This window comes from Salvelinus fontinalis, chromosome 31 (assembly GCF_029448725.1).
Source record: "Salvelinus fontinalis isolate EN_2023a chromosome 31, ASM2944872v1, whole genome shotgun sequence".
Classification (NCBI taxonomy): domain Eukaryota; kingdom Metazoa; phylum Chordata; class Actinopteri; order Salmoniformes; family Salmonidae; genus Salvelinus; species Salvelinus fontinalis.
Genome location: NC_074695.1, coordinates 21490055 through 21503955, shown reverse-complemented (window position 1 = coordinate 21503955; position 13901 = coordinate 21490055). Strand labels below are relative to the sequence as shown.

The 13901-nt window shown below is 39.4% G+C and overlaps 2 protein-coding genes across 6 annotated transcripts in view; one reads left to right on the top strand and one right to left on the bottom strand.

Moving 5' to 3' along the window:
• The first annotated feature begins 693 nt into the window (after positions 1–693).
• Positions 694–5680, top strand: si:ch73-206d17.1 (tyrosine-protein kinase STYK1). 3 transcript variants are annotated; one of them, XM_055891741.1, is made up of 10 exons: positions 694–871; positions 1924–2036; positions 2215–2367; positions 2662–2838; positions 3302–3483; positions 3782–3865; positions 4172–4425; positions 4688–4728; positions 4883–4979; positions 5196–5680. In XM_055891741.1, exons 2-10 carry the CDS (start codon positions 1988–1990, stop codon positions 5365–5367), a joined length of 1209 nt encoding a protein of 402 aa, XP_055747716.1. In that variant the 5' UTR covers positions 694–871; positions 1924–1987; the 3' UTR covers positions 5368–5680. The 3 variants fall into 3 exon arrangements, with proteins under 3 accessions (XP_055747716.1, XP_055747715.1, XP_055747717.1); XM_055891740.1 differs by having other exon boundaries at positions 698–833; XM_055891742.1 differs by having other exon boundaries at positions 706–833; positions 2665–2838.
• A 119-nt stretch (positions 5681–5799) lies between these two features.
• The window catches only part of LOC129829811 (transmembrane protein 269-like), a 33739-nt gene continuing 25637 nt past the window's right edge, over positions 5800–13901 (bottom strand). For all 3 annotated transcript variants that reach the window (XM_055891743.1, XM_055891744.1, XM_055891746.1), the window contains 2 exons: positions 13535–13735; positions 5800–10889 (listed from right to left, as the gene is read on the bottom strand). In XM_055891743.1, coding sequence (XP_055747718.1) covers positions 10780–10889; positions 13535–13735 — 311 coding nt within the window. In that variant the 3' untranslated portion in view covers positions 5800–10779. The remainder of the gene's footprint in view (positions 10890–13534; positions 13736–13901) is intronic.

The window sequence follows — 13901 nt, the reverse complement described above, 5'->3', positions numbered from 1 at the left end:
CGGCTCTTTTTGGTGAGCTGAGCCGAACGAGCCGGCTCACTGAAAAGACCCGGAATGCCCATCACTAATATTTAAGGAGAGCAACTCGATACCCAATCCCCCCAAAATCTGCTGTAACTGTCAATAGTAAAACAAAGCTTAAAACGATGTTTGAATGAACCGAGTCGACAAAATTAATGGTGAAGTCGCTTCCGGAAACGGTAGTCCCCATACGGGAAAAAAACATTACACATATTTTTGGAATGCATTTTAGGATACATGTGAAATATATCCCCCAAAAATAAAATATATATTTTGTACGCATTTTGAAATGTATTTAAATGCGTGACATACATTTGTAAATGTACAGTATTTGGAATAAATTTGTATGAAAATATATTTGGCAAATTTTTTATAGTCACAAGTATTTAAATGTTCAATTTTTTTCGGTATGGGACTCCTCACCATCACTATGGAGATGGCCTCAATCGTGCTGTCCATGCTCTCACAAACGACATAACGGAACAGATATAATGATGCGATGTCTATCTAAGTCTGATACAATGATATACTATCTAAGTCTATGATGGGGAAACCTGTGAATGGAGGACACATACGAAAAGCAGAAAAGGCGTACTAGACAAATATCACATCACGTTTCCCCTCAATATTATCTAAATAGTTAAATAAATAGTTAGTCACAAAATGTCCGCGTGTTAATAATTAACAGTCAGTCAACTTACCGCGGTCACCTTCATGGTCATAGCCCGCTCAGCCAGAGCAGAGGGCATTCGACGTTAGAAAAGTGTGTATTTTCTAAAAGCTGTTGTCACGAGAGCTCACTCATATTACAGGTAGGCATATGGAGACACATTTTCTTGATATCTCCCTGGTAAGTTGCCGGCGTCCTTAACTTCAGTTGCATTTGGTATCTGTGAGGACGCGCTGTTCTTACAGCTCTCGGTCTTGCTTGGAAGACCAATTAGTAGGCCTATTGGTAATTGGCACGATGGCCAGGTGTTGACTTTATCCCATCAGCTTGTATCTGCATGTGCTTACGATATTTTACGTGAGTTGAAAATTAGAGTATGTTTTTTTGTTATGTGGTCTATGCCAGTAGTTCCCAACCAGGGGTAGGACACCGACTGTAGGAGTACTTGACCTATCCACGGGGGTACTTGAGAACCCTCATGAGACCATCGGCCTACTTTTAAAATTAACATGAAGGGGTACTCCGGGCAGAGCAAAATTCCGTTGGTTGTACAGTAACTGAAAAAGGTTGGGAACCACTGGTCTAGTGTCACACCCTGGCCTTAGTTATCTTTGTTTTCGTTATTATTTTAGTTAGGTCAGGGTGTGACATGGGGAATGTATGTGTTTTTGTAGTGTCTAGGGGTGTTGTATGTGTATGGGGCAGTGTCTAGTGTAGTTGTCTAGGTAAGTCTATGGTTGCCTGAAGGGTTCTCAGAGACAGCTGTCATTCATTGTCTCTGATTGGGAGCCATATTTAAGGCAGCCATAGGCATTAGGTTAATGTGGGTAATTGTCTATGTTGAACGTTTGTAGCTTGTGTATGCAATTACGTTTGTAGCTTCACGATCGTTTGTTGTTTTGTAAAAGTGTTCGTTTCGTCATCTTTAAATAAAGGAAGATGTCTTCACATCCCACTGCGCCTTGGTCCGCTTATTATGACGGTCGTGACATCTAGGCCATTACAAAATGACTACAGCAGTACTGCCTGTTGTTGAAAGGTCAACTAACTAGACCTGATTTATCATCCTGTATTGATGCGGTGCAATTATTGTATATTACTAGCATTATTATGATTTCTTTGCTGGTCAACCATTATAGTGTTTACCTGACTGGCTCTGAATGAATGCTCCCATCATAAAAGTGTTTATAGACCAAAAGAATACTATGTTGATTATATTCTTCAATTCATAGGCCTTTTGTGGGATTAATCTCTCTTCCTGAAGATGTGAGAAATGGTAAGAACCATCTGTAATCTATGGATGTGCAGGCGTCTCCATGCAACAACACCTCAGACCCTCTGTGCTGTAAGTCTTTTATGTTCCCATGTGTAAACTACAACAGTCTCTCAACACCAGCTCAGATAAAATATTAGATGTGCAACAAGAGCCAAGTTTGATGTACCAGTTACCTGTCTGAGTGCACCAGTTACAGTGATTGTGTTGTGTTCCCCTCATACCATCTGAACTGTGTGTATGTATTCAGATGAGGAAGGATCAGGCACATTAGCTGTGATCATTATCCCCACTCTCCTGGCTCTCAGCACAGTGGTTGTTGTGACCAGCATACTGTGCAGTCTCTTCCATAGAAGAGCAACACCAGAGAGGACCTCCATCCCTGCCCATTACACCAATCGTGGTAAACTTAAACCTGTTGGAAATATCAACCTGTGTTAGATCTGTAATATTGTCTAGTGAATTCACCACAGTGAATTATGACGTAAAAATAATTGTTAATGAAATCTGTTCCTGTTCATATCAATACTGCATCAGTATGCACACTCTGAACCATGACTAACATGAGCCATCTATTGCCAAGGAAGGCACAGGACATTGTAAAAACATTAAAATATCAACCTCAAGAAACAACTTCAAGTTGAAATTCAAATGCATGTCATCACAAATGTTTAGCACAGTACTACGTTGCATCCAGCAGGTCAGGAGTGTGTGTCCAGTAGCCCAGTGAGAGATGGGATGGAGATGGAGATCCCAGGAGAATGTACTCTGGAGGGGCTGGAGTTCTGGCAGACTGGCCACTATGGTCCTATCTGCAGAGGCACAATGAGAAGAAAGGATATACCCAGTGCTGTAGTGGTCAAGACACTCCGAGGTATATGCTTGTACAGTTTTATACATTCTGTGCGTGGGACACTGTTGCATATTTCTGGAGAGATTGCCCCAAGCAAGTTTGAGGTATGGGAGAGTTGTGTGTACCTCGCAGGTAAAAACATACAGAAGTTTTAAATTTGACTCCTATAGGATCCCACTGCAATGGATTAGGATTTTTATGATTTTGTTCCTTCTTTAAGAAGTTAAAAACTTTGGTCCAAGTGGTGCAGTGGTCTAAGGCACTGCATCTCAGTGCTAGAGGCATCACTACAGACCCTGGTTCGATTCCAGGCTATATCACAACCGGCCGTGATTGGAAGTCCCATAGGGCGGCGCACAATTGGCCCAAGGTCTTCCGGGTTAGAGTTTGGCCAGGGTAGGCCGTTATTGTAAATAAGAATTTGTTCTTAACTGACTTGCCTAGTTAAATAAATGTAAAAAAATAGAAAAAAATCTCCTTTCAGGAGGCATAAATCAGCCTGAGGCAAAGGAGTTTGTTGACTGGATCCTTTTCCATGGTACCGTGTGTAAACACCAGAACCTGGTCCGGATGCTGTACTGTCAGACACAGAGACTACCTATGTACCTGGTACTGGAGGCCTGTAGTCCTGGCAACGTTCTGCACTACCTCTGGACCCTGAGAAATGTAAGACAACAATGGGTTGGACTTTAAGTTCAAGTTTATTTGCTGTAACAAATACATTGGAAATCATACTCACCATAGCCCTCACTAATTAAGCATGTTGAATATGAATAATACTGTATTTCTATTCCCAATATGATGTTAATTCATTATTATTCCATTTTTAAGTTACATTTAATTCAAATCGAAGTCATTAATTGACTGGTCTACAGAGAAATAATTGGTGACTTGAATTTCAGAAATTGAATACTGAGCATCCCCCTGAGTTGACTGAATAATGATTAATTTCCCTGTTCTCCAGAGTGATTTGGAGTCCTTGGATCCACTGCAACACTTTTCCGAGAGATCAGTGTTTTTGGTGGCAAAGCAGGTGGCAGCAGGCCTGGTAAGTGATTTTCTGTAGCATTTGGAGAGATCTAATATCCAATGGAAGGCCAAAATACAGTACCACAACAAGCTCTTTGCAGTGAATACAGTGTAATGTCCTAGGATACCAATGTGATTTACAACAGTTTCATCGTCAATACACGACACCTCATGGAAAACATTGGTACTGCAGTCAGTTGCTAGAATACAATGACTATGAGCATGTAATCCAAGCAATTTAAAGTATCACATCAACTATATCCAGGTGTCTGCATTCAAGCACATCATTATTATTACAATGTTTTTTTCTACAATCTTCTTTCAGGACTATCTGTTGTCAGAGCACAGGCTTGTACATGGTAATGTTGCTGCACATAACATCCTGATTGGTCCAGGGTTCTCTGTGAGGGTATCTGGATTGGGCCTGGCCTTCGAGATCCGCCAGCACCAGACTGACAAACTGGCCAATCGCAGGTGCCAGAATGACAAACTGGCCAATCGGAGAAGAGCTGAGGTCCCTCTCAAATGGCAGGCTCCAGAGAGGATGATGAAGCACCCAACCACAGACAGGAGTGATGTGTGAGTTTTGGGCCATGTAGGCCCCTTTCCCAGACACAGATTAAGCCCATACCTGGACTAAAGCATTCCCAATGAAAAAATCTCCATTGAACTAGTTTTTTTTTTGTCCAGGACTAAATTTAACCTGTGCTTGGGAATCCGGCCCATAGCGTAGTGTACATTAACCAAACGTTTGTTTGGTTTTATTAACATTCTGACATAATACATGACTTTCAGTTGTTTTTTGTAACATCTCAACATGCTTGTTTTCTCTCCCCCTCAGATGGTCTTTTGGAATCTTTCTGTATGAATTGATCACATTGGGTAACTGTTACTTTGCTGATATCTGATTCAAGTAATTTTGCAAATGTACAAATGTACCTCTACAATAAGACAACAATATTTTCAGTTAGGCTTTTGTTTGTTTTTGTTTTAGTAGTCTTCAATATTTTATTTATTTTTCATATCGCTCCCTCAGGCTCTCCCCCCTACCCTGATCTGGAGCCAGAGTGTGTGTTCCTCCACCTACAGAAATCATACAGGATGAAGAAGCCAGACAACTGTGGAGGACCCTTGTAAGTCTGCCCGTCCCTGGCCAAAAACAGTCTGTCTATAATATTCACTTTAAACCATAAGAATATTCACATTAAACCATAAGAATATACATGTAATTATGCCATAGCCAATGTAAATCCCATTATTAGCTGTGTAATGCCTCCATGTTGTAGCTGCCTATTTAATCTAATTAGGCTCTCATTCCATTCTATTCACCGGTCTCTCTCTCTCTCCAGGTATGACCTGATGAAGTACTGCTGGATGTGGAGCTTCAAGGACCGGCCTGTGTTCTCAGCCATCATCAAGCTTCTGGGGTCTTACACATACCTTGCTGGCACTACAGATATCTACATCCCAGAGGACATGGACATCATTGACTACATCAAGAGGGCAGGTGTGCTGCCCTAAATATCTAGCCCAAGGCATCACATTCATGAATGAAGAAGCTAGAAGCAAGGGGTGAGTCCATGACAAAGCATGGCTTTAGTTGATTTTAGGTTGATGTGTACTGTACTGTGGTATCAAATGTGTTATAAACTTTCAGAGAGATTATTTTATGATGCTAAAATGAAATGTAAATGGGTTGACATAATGAGGGTGCATAAGGGTGTGGAAGTATTGTATGGAGGATGCAACAAAGCCTTATTGTAAGATTGCATTTTTGGATGTGTCCCTTTTAGCACATAAATGGATGTCAGGAAAAAAAGATCTGCCACTATAATGTTATTGTCTACTCACATTTTTAGGCCATCACAAGAGAACATATTTTAAGAAATTATACAAATGTAAGAATAGTGTTCTTGATGTCATATTGTCCCCAGTGTCATGAAACCAGGCAAGTCATTATATCACCACTTTAATTGTCAAAACATTTACAGAATTTAAAATAGAGATCTTCATAAGATGTTTTACTAGTTCATAATTTGGTGAGGATAACTCTTGTGCCTTTAACGGTAGTAATGAGACATGTAGTATTGTAGCCATACAGTTAATGTCCACAACGAGACTGTCTTGAAGTCACTGTGATCATGATATGTAAAACTGTACTGCACACACTCATCACTGTTGATTTGAATAACATTGCTTATCATTGACCATGATGTCAACAAACAAGCAGTTTGGATGGTGTGGAGGTGACATTTATAGTTCTACTGTCCTGTTGCTATTGTCAGTCAGTCTCTTAAGCCAATTCCCATCATCACATTGCCAAACCCATCATCACATTGTCTCCATCACACACTCATATCTAAAATTCTAAAGAGAGGTACAAACCACCAATTTCAGAATAACACACTGAGGCATGTGGAAATGGATCAAGAACGGGAATATTCCGGACAACATTTTGTCCTCATGACTCACGCTTAAAAGTAACTGCAAAACTTTTTCACACTACTGAGCTGAGGTGAGCCGAACCAAGCCAAGATGATCTGTGCAGGACTGGTTACACACCCACTATAGTTGTTGAAATCGTACTGGAAATGACAGCAAGAAAGGAATACATGTAAGCCAGCACAGAATGGTTCAGGCTGGCACTATAGTGTGAAAGGGTGCAGGTTATCAACTGAACAAAAAAAAAAAAAAGTTTAACTATTCACTGTACCGTAGGTTAATAAAAGCAATGGGATGGTAAAGCATTTTTTTATTATGTACTACTGAAAGTGAAAAGCCTCCTAAAACAGAAGCAGAGGTGCGCAAACACCAAATATAAAGCTACGTTCACAGGAGATGAAGTCTGACCACAGTGTATGTGTCAGTCAAATTAAAGGGACTGTCTGAGAGTGGGGAGAGGGAAACTAGCTGTTATTGGCGGAGAGAATTGGAACTCTTTCTTATTGGTCAATTAACTAATTTACTGTCTGGTGATGTCACCAGGCAGGCCAAAACTCCATCCCACCAAAACAGGCTCTTTTCAAACAGCTCTCACACTAAAAGGAGATTATCATTTTCACAATTTCACTATATTATTCCAACCTCATAGTGTGGACATATATCACACAGGGAAATCATGTTTTTGACTGCACTGAGCCTTTAAAGCAGTGGTTCCCAAACTGTGAGGCTCACCCAAGGGGGAACGTAGTCTGGCTTTCAACATACAACTTTCAACAGTATTAGTAGAATGCACAAGGTGAAATTTCGAAATGCATCATCAGTTTTCATGTAAGTCATTGAGTACCTTGCTTAGAGAGCTATTTATAACTTGTCGGTTATGTCCAGATCAACTAGCCCATGTCAGCTAACGTTTTTTAGCTAGGTTTCTTTGCCCATAGATTTTGTTGTAATGTTTGAATCTTTCAAATATCACATGAATACATAGACATGTCATTCTCTCTGCCAACAAGAGGGGTGTGAACAGTTTGTCATGATCAGTGTTTGTGCCCATAGAAATATACAAGGCACAGGGTGTTCCCCAATGCTGGAAGGGGGGCATAAGTGAAAAGGTTTGGGAACCCCTGCTTTAAAGGAGCCCCTCAGAGGAAGTTACCGCCACTATGTCAACATAATTTCTGATCCTAAAGAGGAAATGCACATTTAGGGTCGACCCCCGAAGAATGAGGAAGGCTACTTATACATACTGACAAATTGAGGGTGGGACTGTCTATGTGGAGTTGATAAACATCAATGAATAAGGGCACTGACAGCTGTGTCTTTCTAACCTCATCCGTTTTTTACTACACCATATTCAAAAGATTAGCCAGCTGGCTCTATAGCTCGTTCTGGAGCTGGATTGGTCATAAGCATTGGTTTAGGGAAAACTTTGCCACAGATGGAAACCACTGACTTATCTTTGACTTCGCCATCTGTTATCTCAAGTTTTGGCATCATCCATAAATTGCGGCTGCGAATCCGCCATTGAAATAGTTCGAATGAATAAGGTGAAGCTCCGTTAAATATGGATAACTATTGAAAGATAACTGATATGCGTTTGTCTACATTGTAATGGACACGGTGCAAACTTTGTTAGGTAGGCTGCAGGCAGGTTTCAGCTGCGGCAGTGCAAAACCAAGTCTGCCCGTGCTCATGGTTCTCACAGGGGAAGTGAAATGACACGCCACACATTACATGTAACTTAAGATGGTTTAGCTAACCAACAACGATGTGAGAGACACGTGCTCATTGTGCAAATGTATTTGTTTTCAATAAACATTGGAGATGAAATATAGTTTTGTTGTCAACAATCTAAGCCAACCCCGTCTATTATACCCCATAGTTGCGCACGCGGCGGTTTTGTGGGTAAACAACCAATTCGTCTAGAAGTTCCTTAAATTCTCTTTTGCGGGTCCCTTTTCATTATCTGCATAGACACTTGTGGTTTCTAGCCAACATTACACCAATCAAAGCAGCCTAGTGAAGCAAAACCGTTCATCTTGGGGCGACAGTTGTAGCGGGTTTGCGAAATGCTAACATATCACACAATATACCATATATATATATATATAAATAATACCGCGAAAATCGACAAATTATCCAATGGCTTATGATAATTTTATGGTAAAATAAAAACAAGTATTTTAATATGCTCCATGGTTCAGGCAGTCAAGTGGACAGAGGACTGTTTGGCTCAACATGGTCCAAGATGAATAACTTTTGCAGCGGTTTCTAAATGATAAACAATGCCATGCTGGTGGGTGGTAACATTCAAATAAAACCCAGCCCTGAAACAAAACGGAGGCTGAAAATAATGTGTACGTCATAGGAAAAGACACCGCATTCACACGGATTTGGGAAAAGTGGGCAGTTCAGATGTCACTTCAAGCCCAAATATATTTTGACTTAAATCATTGTCAAACTTTATGGGTAAGCTTTGGCCATCGTCTTTCAGCTCGAAAAAAAGTGGATTTCTACTGGTGCGGGCATTTAATAAGAACACTGAGAACCCAGTTATTTTATATGAATGCCCATTATTGTATTCACCATTCGCCTATGATCACTTTAATATACAGTGCCTTCTGTAATTATTGGAACAGTGAAGCATTTTCTTTTATTGACTCTATACTCCATGTTTGGATTTGAAATCAAACACTGACTATACGGTTAAAGTGCAGATCCTCAGCTTTAACTTGAGGGTATTTAATCCATAACAGGTGAACCGTTTAGAAATGACAGGACTTTGTGTACATTGCTCCCCTAAAATGAGAGGGACAAATTCACTTGTATTAAAGTAGTAAAAAGTACTATTTGGTCCCATATTCATAGTACACGATGACTACGTCAAGCTTGTGACTCTACAACTTTGTTGGGTGCATTTGCTCTTTGTTTTAGTTGTTTCAGATCATTTTCTGCCCAATAGAAATGAATGGTAAATAATGTATTGTGTAATATTTGTGACTTTTATTGAAAAGAATATGTTTCAATACACTTCTATATCAATGTGGATGCTACCACGATTACAGATAATCCGGAATGAATCATGAATAATGAGTGAAAAAGTATCAGACCCCCCAAGACATGTTAACCTTTCACCATTACAATAACAGGGGCGGTTATCATTTATATTCATGACTCATTCAGGATTATCTGTGCTACAATGTATTCTACCAAGTGCTTAGAAACATTTATATTCTTATTTACAGTAAAAGTGACTCCAATGACACAATAATACATCATGTACCATTCATTTCTATTGGGCACAAAACCATATGAAACAACCAAAACAGCAAATGCATTCAAAAAAATTGAGTCAAAAGCTTGATGTAATTATTGCGTGCTACAAATATGAGACCAAAAATGTAACGTTTTACTACACAAGGGAATTTGTTTTTTGTTGAAAAAGTGATGTAATTTCTAAACAGTTCACCCAGTATGGGTGAAATACCTTCACATTAAAGCTGACAGTCTGCACTGATAGTTTGGATTTGAACTCAAACAACTGCTAAGTATAGAGACAAAAGAAGAAAAAATGCTTCATTGTCCCAATAATTATAGAGGGCACTGTATATCTGGTGGGAACGTAAACACTATTAAATTAAAGCACGATTACATTTTGCTTGCAATAAAAGCAAACTAATCTTGTCTCAAAATGGCTAGAACATAAAAATAAAATCTATTCCAATTAAAGAATGCAGTTGATGCTCAAAAACAACAAATTTGGTGTTGATGGGGAAAATAAAAAAATTATATTTCTCAACAATCCCATATCCACACACAATTCATTATGTACAATCACTTCGGTAGTTATTTTAAGTACAGTAGAACATAAGATCTCAAGATGGTAGTGTCTTCCATAATTTAAAAAAACATGATTTAATGGACTTCGTTTGTATCTGCAATATAATGAAACTTTTTTTTATTACAAATATCGTACAAATTGAGAGCATGCCATATGTTTGAATCTAGCATGTTCAGTAAAAACAAAAAAGGGGGGAGGGGCATGTTTTTTTTTTTACTGCAAAAACTGTTGACATTTTCTTATTCTTTACAGTAAAAACTGCTACTCAATTACTTAATTAATGACTGAAAATACTTTTTTGTATTATTGTTGTAGTAATCTCAAGCACAATTTGTGCATAAGGATGATCCAGTACACACTAGACAGTACAACTCTGCAGTTGTATTGTACAAACATAATAGCTACAGATACCCAAAACCTATCTTATTCAAAAACAAAATGGCTAAGGTACAGTACATTATCCATCAAGTGTTCATGATGAAAAAGGCAGTTCAATCTTACAAAAACATTACAACGTCCTCTTACGTCCTGTTTCGATCCGCTGTGGATAGCTAGCAGCAGAAGTCTGGGCGCTTTAGTTAACCCCGCTGGACAGCCTGTTGACAAGCCATGTATGTGCGAGTGTGAATTTGTAGCAAGGCCTTTAATGCCTACTACACTTTGCAGCTCCATAGTGTTGTTGGGAACAAAATGTAGGACACAGACCACAACAGGTAGTACACACATGCCGGAGGGAAAGAGGAACAGAACACCATGACAACTCCTGCAAAACAAAACAGAAAAATGTGATGAATAGCCTAGCTAAACAAATAACCTACCTTTCTCATTGCTGGATTTTTGTGATCTGAAACATGAATAAACTTCATAAACTTTCAATTGAGATTTAAGTATGAACTCTTATTCTGAAGTGAGGACTCTTTACTGCTCACATGCGTAAAGTACCTGGTATCAACATCCCAATATTTTACAGGACCAAACATACATTTGTTTTAACACCTCTAACATCCAATGTACCATTTTAGTTTCCACAGAAAAGTGTTTCCCAGGCTTTATTTTAATGGGAGTGGCTGCTTGGCCGAATTCGCCGGACGCATCTTCCTGATAGGTAAACAACCAAGCCTTCTCTAGACTACACAAAAAAGTTTCCGTAGATGCTGCTCCTGCTGCCACTTGCCCCTCTTTCCTGTTCTCACTCACATGATCGGATATCTTGGTCTGGTGTACAAACTTCGCCAAGTTGTTGTAACTATAAACAACAATCAAATTTAGCGCCCAGACACATTGTAACCTATGTTCGGCAGACTGATCACTTGAATTGACGGGCATGTTGTCATTGTCAAACTCTGGTTAGCCTATCCCCGGAGTTGTTCTTGAATTATGGTGGCATTTGCTCCCTTGCCTTTGCAACCATGAAAAACTCTTTAAAATTACAAATTGCCACACATCATACAAGTTTTTGTTTATATTGAACTTTTTTATCAATGTTAAAACATAAAGCGAGCCATTTATACTGCAAAACTTGATGTTTATGCATTGTTTAAAGTACTTAGGGAAGGCAAATTGGCTTGCCCCAGTAGTAACCCGGTAGAGTTGTAGTGACATGTTTTGGGGATTGAGAGGTTTATCTATTATTTTAAATGCTAGAAAATAAACAAAATTGTAGAGATCAATAAAAACAAATAACTATTTAAATACCTTTATTTTATTTATTTTTTACAAATGTGCCCCTAGGTTTTAGGTCATTGGTGTTGCAGTGTGGAAAAATCACTCATACAAGGACCTTGAGCATTCCCTCCAGTGGCAAAGTTATTAGGGAGGGGTCTATATTAAAGAAAATTACTAGCTAATCACACCCTTTTAGTATGTCATAAATTTGAGGACTCCATTGATCATTTTGGTGTGCCTAAATCCAAAGTGTCACTTGGTATTACTCAATTTAAATGAAGGGAAATCATATTGTGATTAATTATATCACTTAAGTCAGTTTTAAAGATTTAATGACCTTAGATTTGACCATCTGTGGCCTCCATTTAAGACTATACTAATTTACCTAAAATGTATCATTGGTGTTTCTATTCCTACTGGTGTCAATGTTATCAACATTGTCAAAACTATTTAAAGTCATGAAGCTGACATATTAGTTGATTTAAAAATCCTCTCTACTACCTATTGTGATAGAAAAATTACATATTTACCTGGTTTATTTGATATTGATGGTTAACAATTGATATTTAACTAACGGTAAGACATTTCTGTCCTGCTAATGTGTGTTTTCATGGGCTCCACTCTAGTTCCCTGCAGCTAATCTGGGTGTATAGTCACTGGAGATGGCTTGAGCTGACAAATGGGTTAAAGACTGCATTACAGAGACAAGAATGTGTTTTACTAGAGATAGCGTAGGAGTTGTCACGTTCTGACCATAGTTCTTGTGTGTTTTGCTTGTTTTAGTGTTGGTCAGGATGTGAGCTGGGTGGGCATTCTATGTTGTGTGTCTAGTTTGTTTGTTTCTATGTTTGGCCTAATATGGTTCTCAATCAGAGGCAGCTGTTTTGTGTTGTCTCTGATTGGGAATCATATATAGGTGGCTTGTTTTGTGTTGGGGATTGTGGGTGGTTGTTTCCTGTCTTTGTGTTTTCTCTGCACCAGATAGGGCTGTATCGGTTTGCCACATTTGTATCGGGTTTATCGTTTTATTAAACATGTTGAGCACTGGCTACGCTGCGTGTTGGTCCGATCCCTGTTACACCCTCTCTTCTCGTGAAGAGAGGGAAGGCTGCCGTTACAGGAGTAGAACAATCCCTCATTGTCTCAAAAGTTGCATCTGGGAAACTAAGTCAGCGTGGGTTTAAGACAACAACCCAACTGCAGATAACGACAGGATGAAGCCAGAGTGGCTTATGATGCTCCTTGGTCTGCATGAAAGGGGTTGAAACAACCATGACTGAGCATTGTTAGTGTCAGCTATATATAGTACTCTGCATTTGTGTAAAGGTTTGGTTAATATGTCCAACACTCAATGGTGGGGGGGTTATTGCAATAATTAATCAATATTAAATAAAGATGATTGTTTGAAGAAATGACCAAATCTCTCTCAGTACTAAATTTCCACAACACTATTTTACTGGTTAAGTTTCTTAATGCTGGTCATGGGGACCTAGCTCTACACTAGTCTCGCACAACCAGCCTAATCTTGTGAGCTTACATAAATGATCCGTGTAGCAAATCATTTATGTAAGCTCGTGAGTTCAGTCTGGTTATAATGAGGCTAGCACTACACACCTGATTCCACTAATCAACTCAAACATTTGATCAGTTGAATAAGATGTGTAGTGCTAGGGCAAAAACTAAATTGTGCATTCCTTTGGGTCCCCTGGACCAGGATTAAGAAACACTGGTCTCGAGTATTACCTCCAGCGTAGACCACCTTCTTCCAGGCCTGTGACTCCAGGACCCTGTCGTGAGGGTAGAATCCCTGGTTGACCATGAAGAGGATCATGGCCACAGCAGTGACCCGCAGGATCACCATGTTACCTCCGGTCAGCAGGGAGAGACAGGCCAGGATGGCAGAAGAGTAGATACATGGCAGGCCACGGTACATGAAGGGGATGCCTGGAGATGAATAGCCACAGAAAGAGACAGAATCCACATCAGGACTTCTGAATCTGAAATACCCAAAGATTATTTTTTTTCCTAAATGGCAAATACACAAAGAGATGTTTTCGTAGACTGTCTAGAAATTGATCATGCTATTATCCTAGCATTTCACAAGGGATAC